Source organism: Vipera ursinii, assembly GCF_947247035.1.
Source record: "Vipera ursinii genome assembly, chromosome: 1".
Lineage (NCBI taxonomy): Eukaryota > Metazoa > Chordata > Lepidosauria > Squamata > Viperidae > Vipera > Vipera ursinii.
Genome location: NC_139512.1, coordinates 41,110,943 through 41,137,959, shown reverse-complemented (window position 1 = coordinate 41,137,959; position 27,017 = coordinate 41,110,943). Strand labels below are relative to the sequence as shown.

Here is a 27,017-nt window from a genome sequence, read left to right as displayed (position 1 = left end):
GTTTCCCCTTCGTGATTGGCTGTCGCCGCTGACACGCGGGCAGGGCCCCGCCCCTCCCTCCCTCCCTCCCCGTTTGTTTCTTCGTCGCGACTGGTTTTTTCCGCTTCCGGTATGCGCGGAACCGTCGCCTGGCGGCGGGGTTCGCGTTTTCCCGCCATTTCCTCCTCCGCCTCGGGCTTTTGACGACGGAGCCAGAGAAGCGGCTAGGTCAGGGGGATGGAAAGGGCGACGGTTGCTTCTGGCTCGTCAGAAGAGGACGGCGGCGGCGAAGACGGGGACAGGAACGCCGAGGAGCCCGTCGTGTCGCTAGCCGAGGTGCTGGCCGAAAACGAGGAGTTGGAGAACGAAGCGCGCGCCGTGCTAGGCGGGAGCGATCACGAGCGCTGCAGTTACTCTCAGGTGAGAGGAGGGCGGGGCTGGCTAAGGCCGGCCTGCTGGGAGGCTCGCTTCTCCCAAGGCCAGGGGTAGGCAACCTCGGCTCTTTTATGACTCATGGACTTCAACTCCCAGAATTCCTGAGCCAGCTTGGCTGGCTCAGGAATTCTGGGAGTTGAAGTCCATGAGTCATAAAAGAGCCGAGGTTGCCTACCCCTGGCCAAGGCCCTTGAGAAAGCTGCCTTTAACCTCTTGCCTTCAGTTATGTCGGACTTAAAAAAACTTTTTTTTTCCCCCTCCCATTTTTAGCCCTGTCAGATTTTCGAAGACTGTCTGGAGCAGCTCCCTGCACATATTACCATAGCTTGGTAACTGAGAGCGGGGAAATTCATGGGGAGAATGGCAAGGTTTGGCTTGCCATTGCGCCTTCCTAGGGCTGAAAGAGCGTGACTGGCCCAAGGTCACCCAGGTGGCTTTGTGTCTAAGGTGGGGCTGGAACTGCCAGCATCAAGCTCCCTTCGTCCAGTGCGCTCCCACAGGGAGGGTCTTCTCAGGGTGCCGCCGGTAAAAGATTGCCAGCGGGTAACGCCCAGTGCGTATAGTCAAGGCTATGGTCTTCCCAGTTGCAATGTATGGCAGTGAAAGCTGGACCATAAGAAAGGCTGAGCGCCAAAGAATTGAAGCCTTTGAACTCTGGTGCTGGAGAAGACTCCTGCGAGTTCCTTGGACTGCAAGGCGATCAAACCGGTCAGTCCTAGAGGAGATCAACCCTGACTGCTCTTTAGAAGGCCAGATCCTGAAGGTAAAACTCAAATACTTTGGCCACCTAATGAGAAGGAAGGATTCACTGGAGAAGAGCCTAATGCTGGGAAAGATTGAGGGCAATAGAAGAAGGGGACGACAGAGAATGAGGTGGCTGGGTGGAGTCACTGAAGCAGTAGGTGTGAGCTTAAAAAGACTCCAGAAGATGGTAGAGGACAGGAAGGCCTGGAGGAACATTGTCCATAGGGTCGCGATGGGTCGGACACGACTTCGCAACTAACAACAACAACGCCCAGGGGGAGGGCCTTCTCAGTGGGTGCACCTGCCCTCTGGAACCAGCGGCCCATGGAGTTGAGGACTGCCCCCCCCGACCTCCGTTCATTCCGCCGGGACCTGAAGACCTGGCTCTTCGAGCTCTCTGGCCCAGGCTGAGAATTTTAATTTTAATTTTAATTGGGGTTTTTATTCTCTCAGGGACTATTATAATCTTTTTAATTGTTTTTAACTTTGATATTTCTTGTTTTAATTCCCTGTAAACCGTCCTGAGTCCTTCGGGGAAAGGGCGGTATACAAATCCAATAAAATAAAATAAATAAATAAATAACTCGCTCTCTCCGGGTTTGTAGCCTGAGGTCTTCTTAATCACTACAGCAACACGGACTACTGGTGGACTACCACTCTCTTATTCTTAGCCCTTAAAGTCAGTGTTTGTTGACAGTGGAGGATGGGAACTGCAGACCATAAGATCTGGGGAGCTCAGGGTAGGAAGTTGGACACAATTTTAGGGGCCGTGGAAGTAAGAGGTCCAGATTGTTGGGGGCAATAAGCTGACTTTGTAAAAATGCCGCTGGGTGTGTGTGTGTCCCAAAGCCCTAATAAGCAGGCATATACATAGAAGAGCCTTGGTGGAGCAGTGGGCTAATGCCTCCTTAAGTAACACCAGCTGCCTGCAATTAGTGCAGGTTCGCATCCCACCAGGCTCAAGGTTGACTCAGCCTTCCATCCTTCCGAGGTAGGTAAAATGAGGACCCAGATTGTTGGGGGCAATTAAGCTGACTTTGTAAAAATGCCGCTGGGTGTGTGTGTGTCCCAAAGCCCTAATAAGCAGGCATATACATAGAAGAGCCTTGGTGGAGCAGTGGGCTAATGCCTCCTTAAGTAACACCAGCTGCCTGCAATTAGTGCAGGTTCGCATCCCACCAGGCTCAAGGTTGACTCAGCCTTCCATCCTTCCGAGGTAGGTAAAATGAGGACCCAGATTGTTGGGGGCAATTAAGCTGACTTTGTAAAAATGCCGCTGGGTGTGTGTGTGTCCCAAAGCCCTAATAAGCAGGCATATACATAGAAGAGCCTTGGTGGAGCAGTGGGCTAATGCCTCCTTAAGTAACACCAGCTGCCTGCAATTAGTGCAGGTTCGCATCCCACCAGGCTCAAGGTTGACTCAGCCTTCCATCCTTCCGAGGTAGGTAAAATGAGGACCCAGATTGTTGGGGGCAATTAAGCTGACTTTGTAATAATGCCGCTTGGGGTGTGTGTGAAAGCCCTAATAAGCAGGCATATACATAGAATGAAGGCTATTGCTAAGCACGTTGATTTGTGCTTTAAATTGTAAGCCGCCCTGAGTCTTCGGAGAAGGGCGGGATATAAATGGGATTTTAAAAAAAGAAAAGAATGAAGGCTATTGCTAAGCACATTGATTTGTGCTTCTTAGATTGTAAGCCACCCTGAGTCTTCCGAGAAGGGCAGGATATTTAGATTTTATTAGATTTATATACCGCCCTTTTCCCGTAGGAGTCAGGGTGGTTTACAAGGTGTTTAAAACATCAATACAATACAAAAATTAAAAACAATTAAAAATAATTAAATTCGATCCCATATAAATGGGATTTTTTTAAAAAAACTTGACTAGATGCTGCTGCTGCTGACAGTACTATAATTTATTTTTGGCTTATTGGTGATGGTGAGTATTGTGGTAAATTTAAAAGATAAGTTCGCAAGCTATTAGTAATAAGCAGCAGTCTAATGAAAAAGGGAAGATAACCATATATTTGTGTGTGTGCGTGTGCGCAGGGGCATGCCTTTGAGTCATTGTTGACATGCCAACTGCTGTACTAGTCTCTTCAGGTTTTTTGTAAAATTTGGGAAGTAAGATACCATTGCCTCTTTTTTAGGGCTGAGAAGGAATGACTAACCCAAGGTCACCCAGCTGGCTGGTGCTTAAGGCAAGACTAGAGTTCATAGCCTTCCAATTTCTAACCTGGTGTCTTAACATTACACAAAATTGGCTCTTTAAAGCTCAGATCAGCCAAGAAGATATTGTCACCTTTTTGATCTGTGGGTTTTGTTTTGTTAATATAATCAACCAATTATTATTAGCTCCAACAATAACTGAAATATGCTAAATTTCTGTATTTGTACTTTTAATTACAGTTTTCAGACTTTTTTTTAAAAAAAGTAAATGCCAATCTTTTTAAATTATTTTCAACAAAAGAAGTTATAAGTTAAAATTACCATTGTATAATGGGCTATATAAACAGATGGATTCTACCATACAAAAACTTTTTGGTATAAAAAAAGGAAAAATGCCGCTGGGTGTGTGTGTGTCCCAAAGCCCTAATAAGCAGGCATATACATAGAAGAGCCTTGGTGGAGCAGTTGAAGTCCACAAGTCATAAAAGGACCAAGTTTGAAGGCCCCTGTCCTTAACAGTAGGAGTAAAAGCTGAGTTATCTCTGTCAGATAACCAATTTCCATGATTATCTAACAGAGTATTGTTACTTGCTGTTCATCTACTTGTCTAAATGAAAATTAGTTATAATCACTTACTCCTGGTTGAATTAGGTGTAATATAAGTATAGTGACCTATGTTTTAGGACATGGTTACTGAAGAGTTCTTTTAAATTTCCAGTAAGAATAAAACTATTTAACTTCTAGGATTCAGGTTTGTTGTCTTAGGATTTCTCTGTAAAAGCAAAATCTTAACATGGTACTTTTCCTGATTGTTTTCATTATTATGCTGTTGTCTTTAGGGTGCTGTAAAGAGGCAGGCGTTATATGCCTGCAGTACATGTACACCACCAGGTGAAGAACCAGCAGGGATTTGTTTAGCATGCAGCTATGAATGCCATGGCTCTCACAAGTTATTTGAATTATATACGAAAAGGTAAGCCAAGAGAAAATAAATTCATCATTTTTAGGCCAATTTATCAGTCTTCAGCTATTTAAATTAGTCCTCAACTTATAACAATAGTTGGGACTGGAACTTTGATCACTATAGTCATTATGTGAAATGTTAGATGACTGCATGTTTAGCAATGGCAGTTCCATTAACACTTGTTAGGCTAGGACAGTAGTACTGTTAGGTGAGGATCTCATACTTCTGCCCTGCCACACTCGCCTTCACTTCAGTTCGTCCCACCAGCTAATCTTGCCCCCTCATTCTATCCCTTTGGGTGCCTCACACTCTGTTTCATATCCCTGGTGCCACCGTGGTCACCCACTGCCCGCAAATGGCCTTTACTATCTTCTGTGGATGGCCAAGTGCTGGGTGAAAGTGCAGCCGGGGATGCACACAGGGAGAGAAGGAAGAGGTGGTGGCAGTTCCCTGGGTGGAGAAGGATTTATATATATATATATATATATATATATATATATATATATATATATATTCAATCATATATATATGAATGATTCAGCCAATCAGAAGGCGAATAGCACATGATGTAGCCATTTAAGGAGAGGTGCTTGAGAACTCTCCCCAACTTCACTGCTTGTTTATATGAGAGCAACCAGTGGATAAGCATTTGAGTTAGGCATTGCAGAGAAGAAAACAATATATTCCCCCAAAGCAGAATTTCTGCATCAGCCCTGCATTCTATGTTGCATTTTGTATCTTTCCTTGTTCTTGCTTATAAATGTTTAGTCTTTTATTTGAAAATACTGACTAGGAAAAATGAATCCCCCCCCCCGTGTGTGGCAAAGACTGGGCTAGGAGCCACAAGGAAGATGGTGCACAAGTGGAGGCTTTTAAGCCATGACTGAGGCATACAAGAGGAGCCTAGCTGTTTGGTGTCCAAGCACCCTGAAAAATACTCACACTGCCACATGCAGTAGGCCTGGGATTTCTAAGCAACTCAGTTCCTCTTGTGTGGCCTCTGGAGCCAGCTGCCCTTCAGTAGGCCTAGTGGTGGTGGATTGGTCACTGACCACAAGTATTGCCAGCCAAGACAGTATAGCTTATGCTCTAAGCCAGCATGTATGGATGGGTTCTACTGGAGCAATCCTCAGCACAGATGGCAGGGGAAGTGCTAGTGGCCATGAGAAGAGAAGGGCATGGACCTATGTTTTTAAATCTTGATTGGGGGTGGGAGACCTGCTTCCTTGCCCATCTGCTTCCACCAGGATCCTGAATAGCTTCTGTTCCTAGGCATCATGCAAGAGGCCCCTTGCAACTTAGATATCTTAGTGCCCACAAAGATGCCCACATGCTGCCACATGCACTGGGTGCTGGGATTCCTAGACAGATGGTCTTTTCTTATATACCTCAATCAAGGCTTAAAAGCCTGCAGCTGTGCTCCATCTTCCTTGCAGGCTCTGCCATACACACAGGGGGATTTCTTCATTTTTCCTTGTAGGTATTTGTGAAGAAAAGACAGTTTTTCTAAGGGGAAAGAAGGAAGGATGCAAAACACAGAGTGCAGGAATACGTGGTGGAACGCAAGGCACCCAAGAGGGCAGAGATGGAGGGAAAACAGGTGGGAGGGGGAGTTGAAGTGCAGTTAGGCCTGAATTTTGATCATGTGACCTTGGGGATGCTGCAACAAATGTTTGGTGAATGATTGTTAGTTGAGGATTGCCTATAGAATACAATTGCGTTTTTTAACAGAAGGAAAAACATAATTTTGTGACACTTTTTATTAGAGATTTATTGGACTCAGGGCATTATTACATCTGTATTTTAAAAGTGAAATGCTTAAGTAAATAGATATAATTTTCAAGTTCCTAATTTCCAGCTAGAGAAGAGTGCTACTTCAGTACAAAATATAATCACAATATATAGTTCTATGAGTTAAAAAGTTGTTTTGAAAGCTTCATGACATCTTTATAACTGAAATTAGCTGTGTAAATACTTAAAGAGACATTTATTTTGGTTTGAAAAAAATGGATGGTAAATACAATTTAATAATTATAATTAATAATTTTTGAAGATGTTTTCCATGTATTATGAACATAGTTTGTAAATAGCTTGCTTAAGTATATGGAGATTATGACACTGTCTTTCAGAATTTGCCCTTTCTCTCCCCCCCCCCCCAGAAACTTCTGTTGTGATTGTGGAAACAGCAAGTTCAAAAATCTGAAATGCAAACTACATCCTGTAAGTATAAATGTTAGGTTTACATTTGAGAAAAAAATGGTGGCGAAACTTATTTTTTATCTGATTTAAATTATAAAATCCTAACCCTAATGTAAGAGAAGTCGGAGGCTGCAAGAGGAATCCGAGCAGCTGGAATTACTGCCAAAGCAAGAACATAGAGATGTCCTTTTCACTTCCCAAATAAACTGTAGCAGTGACTATAAATGGGAGTGCCCTTGAAGCTATAGTTACTTTGGAATGCAGCAGTTGAGTAATTATGGGCATGCCTTGGTTCATTCAGGTAACAGCTACTTCAAGATCTGCGCAGGTTATCACTTGATTTCTGGGGCTTCGGATCTCCTACCCCCAATAATTTATGCTGGCCCAGTTAAAACAGGAAAAAATGGGCTCCTTCCAGATTCCCTCTTTCAAAAAGTATCATCTATAGGACTCTCAGAGGCAGCCCTTCTCTCTCTCTCTCTCTCTCTCCTCTCTCTCTCTCTCTCAATTGTATAGGAATAATACATTGTGTAATATTTATTGTTTGGCCCCTTGCTTTACTGTTTAAACATGTTTATGTGTGGCAGAATTGTAAGCCACTCAGTCAAATGATAATTAGAAGACCTAATTTTATTTTATACAATATTTGAATCTGCCTTCATCAAGGACAATTGATAAGGGTTATTGTCTTTTTCTGAGATGATTGAGGTAGGATGCACAGAGTAAATAAAATGCTTTCTATACAATTTCTTTTTGATTTATCTTCTATTTAAGGTACCTGTCTTACATTTTTTTAGGAAAAGGCAACAGTGAATCCAGCAAATAAATACAATGATAATTTTTATGGATTATATTGTGTTTGTAAAAGACCATACCCAGACCCTGATGATGAGGTAAATTGTATTGTAATGATATGTAAAAGATGGAAATACATTTTGTGCAAATGCAGATCATAAGATGTAATAAATTTATTTTTTTTATTATTCCTTTTCAAGTGAAAAACAGGATTTTTACATGTACAATTGAAAAATAAAAGACCACTGTAGTTTTATGTTTTGGATATTAGAAATAAGCCATTCTTAGAGAAATTAGATCCAGGAGCCTAGCTTATATTCCTGTTCTGAGGCTGTAATAAGATAAGACAGATATTATCTCTCAGGAATTTTATTTTCATTAAATTAATCACCCAGTGGTTTGAATATCTGTTACGTGTACTTTGTCCCAGAAATATTGAATAAGCTGCATGTGACATAGAAATGTATGTGTTTTTCCCAATCTGTTTAACCATCAAAAGTTATTTTAAAAATTTAGAGCTGTTATAAATACATTTCAAATTAATATAAATGCAAGTATTTACAAGGTTAGAAAGAAACAGTAATTAGATTTTTTTGGTGGTGAGTTGGGTTTGCTCCACATTCACTTTTTCAGTGTTGAAAGTTAAAAGTGGAATGAATATTCTTCAGTGACATGGAGCTTTAATGATATAAAATAAGCCCTTTGAACTGGATATAGCAGTGTGTTGACAATATAATTATTACATGTTCTCTGTAATTTCAAAGACCCGTTTCTCAAGGGTTGAAGTAATAGTATATTTTATAATATAGTACTATGACTCTATCTTTAGATTCCAGATGAAATGATCCAGTGCATAGTTTGTGAAGATTGGTTTCATGGAAGGGTAAGCAAATGTAACAAAATTGTATCATAAATGAAAAGGATTGGAAATATGTAACTTGTAAAAACCAGTTTTTTCTTGCAGTCTTGAATGTTTCAGTCTTGAATGTTTGCATAGATCCTTAAATAAGTGAATTCAGAATTTCAAACCCATACAAGGTGTCCTTAATATCTGCATTAAAAACAATTTGGGCACTGAAATCTTTTAGTTTGAGAAACATTTAATAATACGTATGAATTACAGCCTTTTCAAGGAGTGATAGCTTTGAAAATAAAGCTAATATTTCAGCAAGTGTCTATAGTTTATGCCATATACACTGCATGGATTATAAAAATTTAAGATGAAAAACAAGAGCCCTAATTCTGTGATATTATATCCCTTGTTCTAATTTTAATGAAGAGTCCTACTGTTTGTCAGTAATACACAATTGTTCTGCATTTCCATTTGCTTCTCCTCAGCATCTTGGTGTTGTCCCTCCAGATAGTGGGGATTTTCATGAAATGATATGTCAGTCTTGCATGGATCATTGCCCTTTCTTGTGGGCATATGCCTCGCGATTAGCAGGTGAGGAAAAATAACAGTTGTTGAGTTAATGTTTAATCCTGACCAAGTATCACAACTCAGTGAAGTGGAAGATTTTTGATTAGATGCTTTAATTTAATTGGCATGAGTGAAATATGCATTCATCTTGTTGTAGTTTATTAATTTAATGCATTGTTTGGGGTTAAATATCAAAGTTTTTATGATATTCAAACTAAAATTTAAATACTAAACATGCCTGCATGGAAAAGAATTCTGCCCTGAAAGTTAAATCTGACCAATTAGTCAGCTGCTTACTGGGAGTTGAAATGGGGCAGAGACCAAGAAACTATTTAGCTGGCAAATATTTTGCTCAAACTTCTATTTTATCTTTTGTAATTTTGTTTTGAAAATTTTCAGTTTATGGTTAGGGAGAAACAATCTTGTAAGAGATTGTATTCTCACCTAATGGTATCTGCAGTCATGTGAAAAAGAAAGTACACCCTCCGAGTTCAGAACATAATAAAAAACATCTCGTCCTTAGCCGTTCTCAAAAGTAGATAAATACAGCCTCAAAGGTACAGCAACACATGACACATTATACCGTGTCATCATTTATTTTACAAAAAGAAAGCCAAAATGGAGAAGCCATGTGTAAAAAAGCTAAGTATTGCTTATGATGAATAGCTTGTAGAACCGTCTGTAGCAGAAATAATCTGAAATAATTGCTTTCTGTATGTGTACTTTCTTTTTCACATGACTCTATGTGAGTACGTCACTTACTCGAGTAACTTTGGCGTAATAAGGATTGGTTTGTTGGAAGAAAATAAAGATAAGCATTTGGGCTTCTCTACTATGGTCCAGCAGATAGTCCTTAGTCTTTATAATTCAGCAAAATATATATTACTGAAGAAATATTTTTTTCTAAGGCCCTGTGATATTAGATCACAGCTATTGTTCTGTACCAGCCTGCTACCGGCCCTGCAGAAAAGGCAGGGACAACCCCTTTTACAAGAAGGGAAGAGGCTGGAATTACGCCTGCCAAATTTATTGCTACAAAAACAAATAGAACAAGACACGAACCAAGAAACAGGAGCTTTTCAAGCGATTGCCTTCAGCAAACCAGCCCTCCCACGCATTCCCCCTTAAATACAGTTCAGGGCGTGGCTTCTCTCTGCCTCCTTCCGAGGAGCCCCATTGCCTTCCTCTGTTTACTCCTGATTGACTGCCTCCTGCGTCGGGCGTCCTTGAACAGGTCCAGCTGTGGGTCATCTTCATCCACGCTGTCAGGCTCACACGGCTGGGTCTGCGTTGTGACCAGGTGAGAGGGGCCTGGCTGAGGGCTCTCATCAAGCTGTCCAACCCCCTCAGCAAGCTCTTCAACACCCCCTTCCTCCTTCTCCTCTGAGTCGTCTGACCCAATTGCCAAACCCACAGGCTGACCCTGAATCACAACAGCTATGACAGGTTTTACTGCTTTCTGATGGTTCTGAATATAGGTGCCTAGTAGCATGTTGTAAAATATTAGGTACAGGCTTATTAAATGACTCATTTAATTTTTTATTAAAAAATTACATTTCAAGTTAATTAGCTGTGTTTTGACAATTTTTATGTCATTAGAATGTTGCAAGAGAAAGACTTGAAAACTTAGCTTAAATATTATTACTGCATAAAAACATGAGAAGGTGAAGAGGTGAGGTAGTTATCCAATACAATAGTTTAGTTATATGTTATTCTGGGGAAAAATTGTATTGAGAAATTGGACACTATTGTTAAAATAAAGCATGAAAATAATCAGATATAATTCAAAGAAGCACCTGTTTCATTATTTTTCATAATGTCAGTGAAGATGATACAGGGTCTTGAGGACATAGCATTAAACTAATGGAATATAAATTTATATAACAAAGTTTGTCCTGCCACTATGACATACTTTTCTTTCGCAGTCAGAATTTTTTTTCACAAAAGCATTGGAATTTTGGGTATTTTCTCCACTGGGACATAAAATATAGCTGTACTTAAAAGTTTGTGAACTCTTTTTAATTTTTAATATTCTTGCATAAATATAAACAATATAATATTGATAATGGATTGTCTTGCACAAGTCCTAAAACTAGATAAAGAGGAGCCAATTAAACAAGTTCTTGTTCACTGATTTATTGAGAAAAATGATCAAAAACTATATATTGGATACTCAAATATTTGGATATACGATACTGAAAATTGAAAAGGTTTTGCAAACTTTTAAACATCACTCTATAAGAGCAGTAGTCTACACTTCATTAAAAGATGTGGATTATTATTTGTAATTGCAATACTTTCATTGTGGAATCAGCTACCGGTAGAGCTCCGGATGGCGCCCGATCTTCGCTCCTTTCGTCGCGATCTTAAGACATTTCTGTTTGTACAAGCTGGCCTAGCCTGATGGGGATTGCTGGGGTTGTTTTATCTTTGGTCTTTTAATTTTTCTTGGGGTTTTTAGCGCTGTATTTCCATTGTTTTTAACTAGGGCAATTGTTTAATCTTTTTTTAATGTTTGTATTTGCTATTTTATTCTGCCCTGTGAACCGCCCTGAGTCCTCAGGGAGAAGGGCGGTATATAAATGTTATTAAATTAAAATTAAATTAAAATTAAAAATGTCTTTTTGGAGATAGAATATAAATAAATGATCGTGTTATCATGTGACATTGTTTCCTTTTTAGCAATGTTAGTTTCATTGTTTACACTGATATTTAATTATGCAAAGTTATTTTAGCTAATTGAGGTAGAAATAGCACTTACTATAGTTATTCTAATAGTTCAAGGTGTCTATTTCTTGTAGTTCCAACTGTGACCAAAGTTATTGCTGCAGCTGATAATGGAACTGTGCTGAATGTTGAAGAAACTGAAATAATCAAAAATGAAAACAGTGTAGATCAAATGAAGACTGAAGATAAAACAATACAAATTAATGAACCATCTACCAGTTCTGGCAATGAATGTTCAATGGTAGGTCCTGCATTTCTTGTTTTGCACCATATTATTAAAAGCTGTAATTCTGACCTCATGATATTCCTGGCTGCGTCGTTGCCATGATATATATTAAGTAGAGTCATGTAGCCTAATCTAATTTATGAGTTTGGTGTAGCAGTTAAGGCACGGGAGTAGAAACTGGAAGATCATGAGATCTAATCCTGCCTTGGGCATAAAGCCAGCTGAGTGATCTTGGGTAAGTCTCTGAGCCCTAGGAAGCAGGCAGTGGCAAATGATTGTTGAAAATCTTGCCAAGGAAACTGCAAGGATAGTTCAATGTCAATAGGAGGCAAGACTGACTTGAAGGCACCCCCCCTCCCCCAAAAAATCTAATTCACACAAATACCTAATGCTGCCTGGAAGTGGATAGAACTATAGCAGACATGTCAAACACAAGGCCCGGGGGCCGGATGCGGCCCGCGAAGTGGTTTCATGTGGCCCGCGAAGCCATCCTGGAAACAGTGAGGGAATGGCCCCCACTGCCTTGGCCCTGGCCCAGAGACCCTCCTTCTGCCAGAGACCCTCAGATCTGTCCCACTCCTGCCCAGGCCCCCATAGGCACCCTTGATGTGAATGATGTAGAGGTGGCCACGCCCACCCAGTAGGCCATACGCACTCTAGCCATGCCCACCCAGTAGGCCACGCCCACCCAGGCCATACCCACCCGGCCCCCTGAGGGCAACTGCAATGCTGATGCGGCCCTCAATGAAATTGAGTTTGACACCCCTCAACTATAGCATTTGAGTTCATAAATCCCACCCCATATATTATCTGTCTTTTTTTGTTTTCATGCATTTAACTTAAAACTATGAGAAGGTTTCTGTTAATTAGTTGAATACATTTACCAAACTCTTCTGATATGGAATATGCCTTTCTAAAATTAGCTATATCAATGTGCAGGTGAAGAACTGCATAGTATTATACTATAAACAATAAATTTGGAGTGCTAAACAGACTGGAATGAGCAAAGGATAAGGAAATTAAATAGCACTGGTAACTTTTATTTTACTGCAGCCAATTAAGAAAATATTGGTGTGCAAGCTGCAAGAACTTCAAGCCAAGCAGAATCTGAAACAAAATACAGCCACCTTCTGGCCACACAACTGGCGAAGCAAATTGTGCACCTGCAAAGAATGTGTGGTATGAATTTTTAAATTGCTGTATCTTATATGAGCTGTTGAAGAATATATAGTTCTTTTCTGAAACAATTGCCTGGGAAATGAGTGTATGATCTGTGCTGATCTGGTTGAATTTATTCTTTTTTCAGCACCTAAATGGGACTGCTTTTTCATGTTTTTTTTTCAGGGGGGGCTGTTTCTGCTTGAGGAGGAGAGGCTAGTATATGTTTATAATTTTATGTCTACCATTTTAAAAAGATTTTTAAATTTTCTGCACAAGAACAACCTTGTGAGATGGACTGGGCTGAGAGAGAGTGACTGTTCCAAGTCACCCAGCTGACTTTCATGCCTAAGGAGGAACTAGAACTCACCATCTCCTGGTTTCTAGGTCAGCACCTTAACACTAGACCCAGCTGGCTCTCTCAGTTCATCTTAAATTCATTGTCTTCCTTTTTGGAAGATAAAAAAAAACCTGGCAGTAAAAACTGAAACCTTGTAAAAGATTTCACACGGTAGAAATATGTCTTTAAAACATAGTACATTAGAAACATATGAGTGTTTATGTTTTGTTCTGTCATTTGAAAATCTACATAACCAATCACTTTTAGAGATTTGTCTCATGTAAAATTTTATGAAAAGGTGGGGGTAAAGAAGTATTGTGTGTAGGGATTTTTGACTTTGCTGTTAGAATTTATACATTTATTGTAGAGCCACAGTTGTTTGTTTCTCCACTCATAAGCTTGCTAGAGTTGTTTTGAACTGCTTATGTTTGCTTATCACTTCCTTTTACACTATTTTAAAGCTATTTATATGCTCTCATATGTGCTATTATTATTAATAATAATAAATAAACCTTTTTTGTCAAAGTACAACATGTGTACATTGAGATTAGCTGAGCCTCCCCCCCCCCCGTGCTCTCTCCCCCCAACACACAAACCCTCCATCCTACCACACCATGTGAACCAACTACACCACACACCGGCCTCCCAAGTCAATTCTGCATAAGATTATGTCTCATTTAAAAGCCTAATAGCCCACGGATAAAAGCTATTTTGGTACGGCTGGCTATATTCCTATATCTATTGCTACTTTTTTTTTAAAAAAAATGAATTTGAAAAAATGAATTTGCTTCTATTTTCGATTCATAAAATATTTTATAAATTAACATGTACAGTGAGAGTAATTTCTTATTCTTCAGAAAATGTATTCTGATATGGAAGTCCCATTCCTAACGGATGAATGTGATACTGTCTTGGCTTATGAGAATAAAGGGACAAATGACCAAGAAGCAGATAGAAGAGATCCTCTAATGGACACACTTAACAGCATGAACAGAGTACAGCAGGTAGAGCTCATCTGTGGTAAGTAATTAAATGAGAAATAGTCTGGATAGGCTTTCACTTTTTGTAGGAAAATAGAATTGGGAAAGAGGTTGATGCTCTAAAACATTTTTGTTAGTGATAGTGGTGAATATCTGTAGCTTGGATATAGGATGAGGTTGGAGGTTTGTTCTCTGACCTTGTGGGTTGGTTTCCTAATGTTTTGTTACCAGGCTAATAACATCTTCATCAGAATTTAGGGAATGTGAGAGTTGGTGTTCTTTTGCTTGTAAAGGCTTTGTGTGGTCAGTAGTTCTTGTGATGGAAGGATCATGTCAGGTGAGGATCTTGTGATGGGTCAGGTGTGGGTCATTTCAAGTGAGGGTTTTGTGAACCAGAATCCATTAACATTGGCTGTCAATCATTTGCCACAATCCCCAATCCCTAATTGCTACCCACACTGACACCAAGCAGTATCAATTATATTGGAGCAATACAAGAATCATTGGCCACATTACCACCCGCCACGCTTGTGAGTTTATCGAAGCCTGGCACTCTACAAGCAATTTCATCGATAAACCTACAACCAACCTCTGAATCCCTGAGAATTCAAATCAACCGTACAGCTAACCAGCAACATCAATGTCCTTCAACCAACTCACGCAACGCCCATCACCAGCACTTCACCTGCCAATGACCTTCACCTGAAGTGACCTCCCCATCACCTCAACTGATATGACCCACATCTGAACCCTTACAAAATCCATTACAAAACACTCACCTGACGTGTTCCACACCTGACCCATCACAAGACCCTCACTTGATGTGACCCTCCCATCACAAGATCTACTGACCATACAAAGCCCTTATAAGCAGAAGAATACCAACTCAGACATTCCATAAGTTCCACTGAAGATGTTACCCAGCCTGGTAACGAAACATTCGAAAACCAACCCATAAGCTCAGAGAATGAATCTCCAGCCACATTTTTGTTAATTTTAAAAAAATCAGCCCACAAAAACCTAATACAATATTGTTCATGGTAGTTGACTAAGAATATTGGCTTAGGACTATTGAGTCAGAAGAAAATTCTACTGACTTTACCAAGTCTTACTCTTGAGTAAGAATTTATAAGATTGTCCTTGTAGTATACTGTCAGCAGCAATCTATCAGAAATGCTTAACTTAGATAAGCTAAGTGTCCTTCAGCAATAAGGAGTATGGAGAATTTTTTATTTATAAATAATAAACACCCCACAAACGTACAGGGAAGTAGAGGGGCAGTATAATTGTAGTATAACAAAAGCAATACTTTGTGGGGGGGGGACATTTTTAAAGCTGATTGACATGCCACAAAGGAGGAAAAAAAAGTCTAATATAAATACACAGCTACAATAAAATCATTTTTATTTGGTTCAGAGTACAATGATTTGAAAACAGAATTGACAGACTATTTGAGAAGATTTGCTGATGAAGGAACAGTAAGTATACAATATCATTTAATACTATTAAGATATTCTTTGAATGGTTTAAAAATATAGCCGTCGTTATCTGTGACACTTTGACAAACTGCATATATGGATCTCCAGCTGTATAAGATAAGTGAGACTGTTAGGGCCCTTTTTCATATTTGAGAAATAAATATGCTGCTGTTACCCATATAATTTGGATTAATAATAATCATCTGGAAAATGCACATCTTATGCTCTTTAGATAAACTGTATTTCCAGTGCTTTCCCCTCTTTTCCCCCTTAAGAGCCAAGCAGGAATGTACTACCAGTATCTCTAGAGCGTGGATAAAATGTATTCCAAGCTAGGCAAAAAGATTAGATTTTCATCTCAATACACTTCAATAAAGAATTCTATAGGGAAGAGTAAGAAATGGTCAGTTACTAAATAAAATAACACAGAAACATTGTTTTTATTACTTGAGATCTATCAAACATATTTAGGCATTCTTACAGGGTGATTCCATAATTCCACAGCATCTTCTGGTCTTCGCTCTCTGTTAACTGCTTGAAGCCAAAGCAGGATCATTGAGCAAATGTTCCAAGACCTTGGAGTAGCTTCCAAAGAGGGAAGATTAAGCTGACCAATCAGTATTTTGGAAGACCTTTTGTCAATCTGCCCAGTTTTAGAAATATTCTACAATTCTGTTTGGTATAATGCTGTTGCTAATCAATATCAGATTCATGGTAGTTTGGTCTGAATATGCCTAGCTGTGTTCTTTGTTAGAGCAGTGGTCTGAAAATGGGGAAGAGAAGCTTGAACTTCTCTCAATTAGCCATAGATGATTATGAAAGTATACAGATTTAAATTAAAATCAGAAGACTTATTTGCAAATTAGAAACAAATGTAACAGACTTTGTAGCAATTAAGTACTATTTGATAAGTAAACTTATGATTATAGAAGATATTCAAAATTTGTTATTTGAGTTGCTAGTTCTGTGTTCATGAGGATAGCAGAATTGGAACATTGAGGCTTACTGTTTTTAAATCTAGCAGTTGAAATGGAGAGACCTGCTGTTTGTCTTTTTGATAAAATACCTCAAGTATCTGGGGTGCAGAAGTCTTGTAAAATCTCAGAGCTTCCAAATTTTCTTGGAACTCCAAGAAAGGGAATGGTGGAAATATAAATAGTAAAAAGGTATCCATTCTCATTACTTTAGTTTGCTGCTTAGTTTCCTCTTCCTGCTTCTGTTGCAGTAGATTTGAAATAAATTTGAAAATTAATATAAATGAAATGACTATATATAAAAGGTAGTAAGATGATTTTAAGTGTATTGCACCAACAGAATTTTGAATAAAGTTGAATCAACCGACATTGATAAATTAAAATCTGAAGGATGCTTAGAAAAAATCCTGTATCCTGTTCTAAGTGACACAGTAGAATTGAGTTTTTAATGATTCAAGTTCAAAAATTCTATATTGCAGCATCCTATTGAAGGTATTTGACTAAACTATAGCCACTTTAAATATCACATAATGCACTGGAAATTTGACAAGTTTCCCCACCCCTATGATTCTTTGAAAACTTTTGAATTTTGATATTGATAAATTTTGAACATTTCTTGTTTTGGTTAGATTGGTGCATTTGAGTTTGTATTCTTAAACATCTAAATATAACTATTGAAACATCAGTGAAATGTTTTATAGTTTAACTCATACTACTGTCCTATTTTATTTTATTTTTTTTGTTAACAGGTTGTTAAACGAGAGGACATTCAGCAATTTTTCGAAGAATTTCAATCTCGAAAGAGGAGGAGGGTAGATCAAATGCAGTACTACTGTAGCTAGACTAGATTGGAAGTCTTAAAAAACTACATATATGGCTGTCTCTGCTAAATTCTGGGTTTTCTCTCCCAATTTAAATCTAACTTCGTGTTCATCTTGATTTGTCTCCTAGAAGGCAGCATTTATTATTTGTAGCCACATGCGTACATCAATTCCTAGTAACTATACTGAGAAGTGAAATTATGGATTCACAGAATGTCACTTGTGTCAAAGAAAGCTGGTTAGTTTTCAGAAGATACTTATTTAGAAACTATACTGATCACCTTTTGACACAGTATAGGTAACAATATTTTTATGACTTAAAGGAAAAATCTAGATAGAGGTCTTAATGGATTAGCATTCAGGGTCAAGGTATTCCTTTCTCAAAGACTTATTTCAATGCAAGATTTCATATCTGCTTGGTTTTAGGGCATTCATTATGATATATTCTGCTAGCTGTTGCTATTAAAAGGCCAATTTGGATCATTTATGGCTTGCTGAAATAGTTGAAGTACAACTTTTAGCTATAATTAGACATTCATGACTGTTGAATGAATATGACTGAGGCCAGAGTATGTAATATAAACAGCGGTTAACTGGTAGGCAATGGTAGTGCAGAGGCTTAGTGATATTATCACCAATATGTTTTGACTGCCAACACAGAATGTGTAAATTGCTTTTGGGTAGGTCACAATTATCAGGTTATCTACTGACTTTTTAAGAATGAAAGGAGTATCTGAAACTGACATAATGTAATTGTAAATGTTTAGGAAGAGCAGCCCACAAAACTATTTACCAAATTTTAAAATATGGCCATGATCTTTTGTAATTATGTCAGAGAACACAAGCCCTTAATACTGCAGAGAATGTTTAAAACATCATTTAAGTGCGTCTGTTTTCTCTTGGTTAAATTTATCACCTAACTACTAGAAATTCACAGCAATCACATGCTGTATACCAGTACCTCAATAAAATGGTATTTTAATGTTTTAAGTTGGTGAGTGTTGTAATAGCAAAGGCTAGTTCTAAACATTAAAACTTGAAAGCACATTATGCATTTGCTCATCTAGTAGGATATTTCAATCCAATTCCTATCATCACAGAAAGCTCATTGGTTATGATTTTTCTCATTATATTTTAAATTTAAGAGTCACTGCCATAGCCATAAGATAGCCTCTTGAGTGCAGGGTGGTTTTATATTGCTCTTAGAACGGTATGAAAAATAAGAAACATGATTTTCATGAATGCTACTGTACATGCCAGATTAGAATTAATAAGCAATTGTCTTACATAATTACAGAGAATGTTTTAAGAGTGAGTGACCCAGTATGGTAAGTATGCATTGAAGAAGCGCTAGCGGACAGAATGTTTCAATTTCAACAGTCTTTGTTGACATAAGGAGAGCCCTCCAAGTATTGCCAAATTGCAATTTATTGCATTTTTTTTTACTCCTGACAAACATAATAGGACAGAAGGAAATAAAAATCTATCCTTGCTGGAGAGCAATACCAAACAGAAATTACCCCAATAAACTTGAATTATGACTGGTTTAGGATATTAAAGTGCCAAATGATTATTTTTTCTACTCTATCCAGTAAGAAATCTAAAGTCCACACATAAATCAACCATTAGATCTAAGCAAACTGTAATATAATTCAATTAAATTCATCAATTACAGATTTGTTGTAACCGTTTGATGTTATAAATAGGTAATCACTTTTCTACAGAATAGATAACCTGCACCAGCACATACAAAATTTTCATGAACAAATATGTCTTTTCTTAGTTGTCTCAAAAGATTTATCGTTACAGGTTCTTCTTTCCTATTTTTGTATTTGGACACTCCTCATGTTACTGTTTTGATTATAAGCTTTGAGTAGAATGCAGTAATGAGGGGAATGTTTGGTACTCTAGAGTCATCTCAAATGCAAGCAATGCAGGCTGGAATGCCTACTATGACATCCTTTGCAATATTTACTACTGTCTGTGAGACTGTTTAAATCCTGGATATGCTAATTTGTTATGTCATCCTTTCTTGAGGTGAAGTATAACTAGTAATGGCATAATAGTAGGATCATTCATGGAAAGGAAAATGCTTTGTTTCAGATCAGGAACAAACCATCACATTCTATTAATTCTGCCAAGCCTTTGAGATCAGCTGCAGTTGACCAGGGACAAAAGACTGAATAATGTATGAGTTTGGGCTAAAACAAAATTCAAATATACAGAATGATTCTACAAGGAAAGTAGGGTAAGGCTGGTGTGCATCATTTCCAGCAGTTCCCAGTATGGCATATCCCACCTACTTCTCCAAATCTTCCCAGTGCTTTCCCTTCAATTACTGCTGCCAATATCCTTAGCTCTTTTCCCCCACCCTGTATCACTTCATCTCAGAACAAAACCATCCATTTTGTTTCACATATGGGCCAAAGCGTGCTTCAGTTTGGATATGGATTACTTGAAAAAAAATTATGCATCTATATTACTACAATCCTGTAAGTGGCTTGACTTAATGACTGGCCAGAAATCAAGCGAGCTCCATAATAAACACTTGAACAGGATAAAGAATACATTTCATTAAGGCAGCTTTGATAGTCCATGATTCTTAAGGCAATTCAATTACCGGTAGTTTGAATATTGTAAAGTCACTAAAAGGCAGAGTAGCCATCAATTGCTGGAGTGTAGAATAGTTAGCTTCACGTCACGCAGTAAGTAATGACTCACAAAGAGAAACCCCTTTTAATCATCTTGCTTAAAAGTGAAATGAATGGTCTCAGGCTAGAAAACAAATCTGTCAGCCAGCATATAGAATTAGAACCAACAAAAATACGGGGCACTGAGTTAAGTTTTCTTCAGAACTCAACCTGAAAGTTAAACAACTAGTGCAAAAGATGAAAAGTGGACTTTAAAGAAAAATCCTGAAATTTCAGATGAGAGTTTTATGAATATACTGAAAAGCTTAGGTTGTTTCTTTATCTATATTCTGTGGCACACCTACCTCCATAACCTTCCCAATTATTTCAGAACACGTGGTCTGCTTTTTCTTTTCCCTGCTTCTACCTTTAATGCTCATTATATGGCACTTGAATTGTTTCAAATAAAGATATTGCCTACTGTAATTCAGTGTTTTATTTGTACTTTTAAAGCATGCAGGTCATGAATATTATCGCGATATGTTTGGCCCATTCAAATTAATATGTGTCATACTCAAAAAGTTTCGAAAACTTAGTTTCACAGAAGCAGAACTTGGTAATGAAAAGTATGTTACACTTGCATTTTTCTAGACAAGCCATTTATTCGAAATACCAACTATATGTAGGATAAAGTCAGTGTTAACATGCTTCTCAGCAACAGTAGAAAAATAGGTGAAAACCTTTTTACAATTATAATGGTACTCAAAAGAGAAATGTATTGTTTTACAATGCATCACACAAGACTAGAATTCAATTCTAGGCGGTACCTAAATAAAAATTCTATTTTTCTTAAAAATAATTATGTACAATTGAAGCGTAAACAAATTTTACAAAGTACTGGTTATGCAGGTTGTAGAAAAAACACTTGCATAGGACATGAAGTGGGTTTAAGAAAATTTCTGAGCCTTTAGCATTGAAGGCACTTTTTATACCAGTAACAGCACGAGAATTTTATCATGGACACTTAACATCTTTCAGAAATACATACAAGTATAGAAACATCCTTCAGCCTCCCCAACATTCCCCAAATATCCATCCACCATATAAACAAACACACAGTCATTGGAAGGAACTAGAGTAAAAGTGGTATCTCCGGAACTTTTCAAAATAACTTACCTAACAGCTGGAAATGGTTTATATTTCAAGGTTAAAAAAAAGTATTGAAAGAGAAGATATTAGCCCTTTTCCATTCCTTAACAGGCAGAAAAAGACTGAAGACAAGCTTAAATACAAGATATACTAAACGGCTAGCAGGGCAATTTTACTTTAAGCTTGCAGGACTACTACAAGAAGTAGCTTTGTAGTATTGCAAAAAACAAAAATTGTAAAACACATTGGGTTAATGTCAAAATGCCTTGTGTGGCACTTCCCTCTACAATAGCAGCCCTTTGTCTTCTGAAAAATGCAGCTGACCACATACTGGTAACGCAGCATCAGCTCCTTGTACCTATGAAAGATTTAAACATTCTCAAATATTGTACATGCATGGAAATGGATCCCAGCTGCAGTTTAAAACCCCTTTTTCATTTGCAGGATGCATTCAAAACAATATTAACAATTATCTGAAGCTACTTTATGTTAGTTCAGCTACTATCTCTGCCATACATATGTGATTACAGAATAATTGGGACTTCTAACAAATTTATCTAGTTATTAAATTTATTTGCCACCCATCTCGTATCGAAATGACTCCAGATGGATTTATTCCAATACTTCATTAAGATTTTTTCAAAAAATGTACTGTGCTTTGAAAAATGGTACATAATCATTTATTACAGTAACATGGAAGAGCTGAGATTTTGTTGATTGTGCCTCCTGCATTTTGAAGACAAAAGCTTTAAATACATCTCATGGTAAATTACCTGTTCACCAGAATGTAAAAATAATTTCAATTATGACACAATTTCTTTTACTAATTTGTTGTTAGGCAAAATTGAGGGGGGAGGAAACTATTGCATTCCTGTGATTTATTGGGTCAGATATTTCTAAAAAATGTTTTTTTGTTTTTTGCAAACACAGGATAAAATCAAGATGACTTTAAAAAAGGGAGGGGTAGGTAGGATGAAATTCTTTATGCAAAGTCAGAAGAGTTACCTGGAGGACCACAGATAATTAGATGTAATTAAAACACACTAGTAATTAACAAAGCTCAAATGTTGATAGGGATTAATACTCCATTTATATGTGGCCCCAGGAAAAGACAATAAGCCCGAATTCTGCAGCCTCTCCAAACTCTAGGTCTTCTGCTCAAATGGGAATATTTAGGCTTAGGTTGTTAAAGTAGTACAACAGTCTACTACAGAATTACCTTTATCTTAAACATTTCTTACAAATGATAGCTTACTTCATTTATGGAGTGTATGTTTTTATGCTCATAAGCTATTCCATAGTAAGAAAAAGTAAACTGAATCCAAATGAATTATATGAATCAATTCAATAGCTACTCTTGAGAGTGAAAATTTGTGCAAGTTTCTCATACATACATGAGGACCCAGATTGTTGGGGACAATATGCTGACTCTGTAAACCACTTAAAGAGGGCTGTAATGCACTGTGAAGCGGTATATAAGTCTAAGTGCTATTGCTACATCATATTTTACTAGTAAATTGGCTTGGTGTAGAGTTGGGAAAAAAGCTATTTGAAATAGAATGTTAATATAATCATAATCATAATAGTCAAGTTGGAAGGGACCTTGGAGGTCATCTACTCCAACCCCCTTCTCAGGCAGGAAACCCTATACAATTTCAGACAAATGGCTGTCCAGTCTCTTCTTAAATAGACTTTTCTATAGTTTGTTTTGGGAGTGTACCCAAATCCAGGAAACTATCAAAGCAGCCCTAACCATGATCTCTACAAGCAAAGCCAATATACTGTACATAGATTGAATTTCATTTTTGAAAAAGGAAAGATTTTCAGAAATCATAAGAGATTGGTGTGTGTCTGTGTGTGTGTGTGTGTGTGTGTGTGTGAGAGAGAGAGAGAGAGAGAGAGAGAGAGAGAGAGAGAGAGAGAGAGAGAGTGCTGCTACTGGAGATGACAAAATAATGGATTCTTATTTTTAACAGTGCCCAAACTGAAGCAAAGTATCATTCTTGAAACAAGTTTGACAGAAAACATGTTTAAATTCCAGATTATTAACAAGATGCTTGACAAGTGACAATAAATGATTATTTTATCCTCGGAGTGCTGTCTTATTATTTAACTTTTCACAGAATGTATTTTTTTCAGTTCACAAAGATGTAACACAATGTTGAAATTAATATAATGTAAACTATCTGGACAGGGTATTCATTCTCATTCCTCTTTAAACAGTGTTTCCCCTTAAAGGGTCAAGACTGGGAAATAAAAGATTAGTGGAGCTCAGAAAAAATTAAAAACACTTAAACAAAATGTACATTTCAACAGTCTCAAGTATGGTATTTAAAAATAGATTTAAGGTTAGCTTACAATGTTAAAAAAGATTCAACGTTGCTAAGGTTCAAGTGATGGAAGAGCTGCATTTTAGAATCAACCACCATATCAAGTCAAGCCTTTGCTAGATATTACCACACAGTGGTACTGAAATTTTTCCAGTCCATGAAAGAGAAATACGTGGCAAGTACCTGAAACAATGGACTGCTGAAATGGCCATTCTTAGTGGCAATAATCTATCAGCCCAGCATATCTACTTTGTATTCGTAAAACCCCAAAGAACCTCTATTTCAATACGTTTTAACCAACTTCAACAAACTCCAAACTATTCAAGAGAGGAATGAAGAAATTAAGTGCTAAACTGTTTATAGCTCATTAAGTTGTAGACATTACTCTTCAATAAGCTTTCTGTCCACAAAACGAAGTATATATAACCTTACTAAAACCGCAGCCCTTGATTTCTTCAGAGGCATAAAAAAAGGCAGTAAGCATTCCTCTGGACTTCTCCACTGAGGAGGGCTGTTCTACCAAAATGTAGCATTAACATCCATGTCAAATGGTAAAACAATTATTTTCTCGCCTTCTTATACTTACCCTCTATGTGTCTTTCTAAAATGAAGAATCAGAAAAGCACATCTACAGAACTCACAAATTTGAAGCACTAGTTGCATTGTCACCAAGGGGCTTGGAAAGTGTTTCTTCAAAGTGTTCCCGTTCCAAAAGGAAAAGAATATTTTCAGAAATTGTGAAGGGACTTGTACTCCTCACTTTTAAAGAAAATCCTGGCCACAGATATTATTGAGCACTTGCTACATCAACAGCCTGAAACTTGGTAAACAGAGCTTACACATTAGACTGGATTTCTTGTATTAGTGGTAAAGCAGAAAGGTTACAAACCTAACCAGAGCAGTTTTGTAAGTGTGCTGTTCTTTGGAATTCCTATTGTCATTAAAAAATAAAGACAGATATTTTCATCATCTTGTAAGAAAATACATCTTAAGTATGCAAGTATGCAGCCTAATGCACACTGAATACTGGGAAATGATTTCTTAAAAAAAGACACTCAAAATAGTATGAACATACAGTCCTATAAAATATGACAGTAGAAGTTTAACATACCAATATAAAAATTAATAAAATTAATGTACAGGTGCAAAAGGCTACCTTTTATTTTCCTTTTTAAAGGTGCCAGTTAAAATATATTTTTGAGAATTTTAGCAAAATCTGTTGAAAACATAAACCCTGTAGCAGCATTCCAAAAAAACTGGGAGCATGCCATTTCTTAATGAAGCCATGTATATACAAAAATAATAATTAAAAAAAATGATATAGGGGCTGGCATTGGAAAAAAAACAACTGGCCGGAGAAAATTTCAGGCCAAGGACTTCAAAGACTGATCTTTCACAAGTCTTAGGCACGGAGAAGAAGTGGAGGTGGAAGGTTTTCAGAGGGCAGATTTTTTGTATAGGAAGTCCGGAGACTTTCTTCCTCTACTCACAGCCTCTTCTCTTTCCAGATCTGCATTTCTCTGGACTTCACTCTCCAGAGGCTCCGTGTTGGCCAATCTCCTGCTCGATGGTTCATTATGGATTTCTTCCCTGTACAAAGGCAGGGAAGGTCTGCTAGAGGTTAGGCCGTACGTTAAATCCGTTTCCATTTTTGTTCGTCCCCTTGCATGAATGGATATATTCCCAGGGTTCTCCTGGGCAGCCAAAGCCAAGTCCAACCGCTGGGGAGGTTGTTCTAAGACATTGAGGTGTATCGTTTCATTTTTTTGTCTGTGTGAATGCCCTTCTTGAGAAAGTGCATAGTCTCTCCTAGGATCTTCTAGGTTTTTAGGAGAGATGTGATTAGGTAACTGAGTGGTTTTTAAGCCGTTGGGTGATGCTTTATTGTGGCTATATAAATCTGGGCCAAAATAGATACCTTGGGAAGGTGAAGGGATGTGCCTGGCAAGGGAAGGAGTAGAAGGCCTGCATGCAGCATTTGAGAAATCATAGAAATCAGGATATTCCTGTTGATTCTCTCTAGGATCTAGTTTTTGCTCAGCTGAATGTTTCTTCCGTGAACTATGTATGTGCCTTGTCTGAATGCATGAAATGTGCTGAGGTGGTCCTGGTGTAACTTCCGGAACAGGCTCTGTGTCCACTGTAAGCTCTGGCAGCCTCCTGTCCTTCAGAGACATAGTTGACACACCCATTGCAATATCCGGCATTAGCTCATTGAGAACAGGCTGAATACCCTGAAAAAGAGAAAATCAATTTCAACTTGTGCTGTCATCTTGCTGTGCCAGGACTGCATTGCCCTACAAAAATCCAACATTACACAGTTTAAAGTCTGACATTCAACTTGCCCTGTTTTATACATCATACTGTATTTGCTTTTTCAAAGCTAATAAGAAATAATTATTCATAAACTATATAGTACTTTATACTAATGTTTATATAAGACGTTAGCTTTTGAAATCAAAGGCTCTGATTTGAGCACAAAGAATTGAGGCTTTCTAAGCAAACTAGTTAAAAATTCACACATGACACAAACATAGTTGTATTAATGTAGAAAAAGTGAAATAGCCCAAAATCTTACCAAAAGCAGAACTTTTGTATAGTCCTATGTGCAGGCCTGTGAATTTTGTGTGTTTCCTGTAGAGATGCATTTTGGATTGCTTATTAATGGGAAGCTCCTACTGAATTCATTAATTCAATAGGCAGATTCTAAGAAGTAATAACTGTACATAGAATGCTTTATGATTTGTTGATAATAGAGGTAACACTGGTCAGCAACAAATTTATCACAGATTGGAATAGGTGTTCTAAGCACCTATTCCAATAGGTGTTTTTTTCCTATCGTAGTTACTTGTGCTTGTGACTATATCTTTATTATTATTCATGTTCAAATAATGACATTATGCTAGTATATTTTTACTATCGTTAATTATTTGTAACCCAATTATTACAATTATTAGTAGATAAATAGGTACTACTTTGGTTGGAAGATAACAGCACTCTGTGACATCATGCTGGCTACATGATGATGGAAATGTCTTCGCATAGCGCTGACTCAATGGCCTTGAAACGGAGATGAGCACAGAGTTGACAAGGACTAGAGGAGTAAAATACGCAGGGACTCCTGTACCTGTTTTTTTATTACAATTACTGAACAAAGTCTACTAGGATTCCTTCCCTGATCAGGAGGTTGGATTAAAAGACCTCTTAAGATCCCTTCCAATCCTATGATTCTATGACACTCTGATAGCACTTTTTCATTTAAAAGTAAATCCATTGTAAATAATTTAAACAATCTTGTATATATATATATATATATATATATATATATATATATATGTGTGTGTGTGTGTGTGTGTGTGTGTGTGTGTGTGTGTGTGTGTGTGTGTAAAAATTTTAGATTGCTAACAAAGAATTAAAGGGAGACTGATATGCATTTCAAACTTATTTGTTTTCATCAGTCAGCCATACCCTTCTGAGATTCGAACCTGGGCTGATTGCA

At 37.8% G+C, this 27,017-nt stretch overlaps 2 protein-coding genes across 2 annotated transcripts in view; one reads left to right on the top strand and one right to left on the bottom strand.

The window, feature by feature from the left end:
- The first annotated feature begins 78 nt into the window (after positions 1-78).
- On the top strand, positions 79-23,282 carry UBR7 (ubiquitin protein ligase E3 component n-recognin 7). The gene is made up of 11 exons (XM_083366808.1): positions 79-399; positions 4,167-4,300; positions 6,451-6,511; positions 7,288-7,383; positions 8,115-8,168; positions 8,624-8,729; positions 11,507-11,673; positions 12,712-12,837; positions 14,014-14,176; positions 15,553-15,614; positions 17,338-23,282. Exons 1-11 carry the CDS (start codon positions 217-219, stop codon positions 17,428-17,430), a joined length of 1,245 nt encoding a protein of 414 aa, XP_083222934.1. The 5' UTR covers positions 79-216; the 3' UTR covers positions 17,431-23,282.
- Positions 20,521-27,017, bottom strand: part of BTBD7 (BTB domain containing 7) — an 80,353-nt gene continuing 73,856 nt past the window's right edge. The window contains exon 11 of the mRNA XM_083366746.1: positions 20,521-25,752. Coding sequence (XP_083222872.1) covers positions 24,955-25,752 — 798 coding nt within the window. The 3' untranslated portion in view covers positions 20,521-24,954. The remainder of the gene's footprint in view (positions 25,753-27,017) is intronic.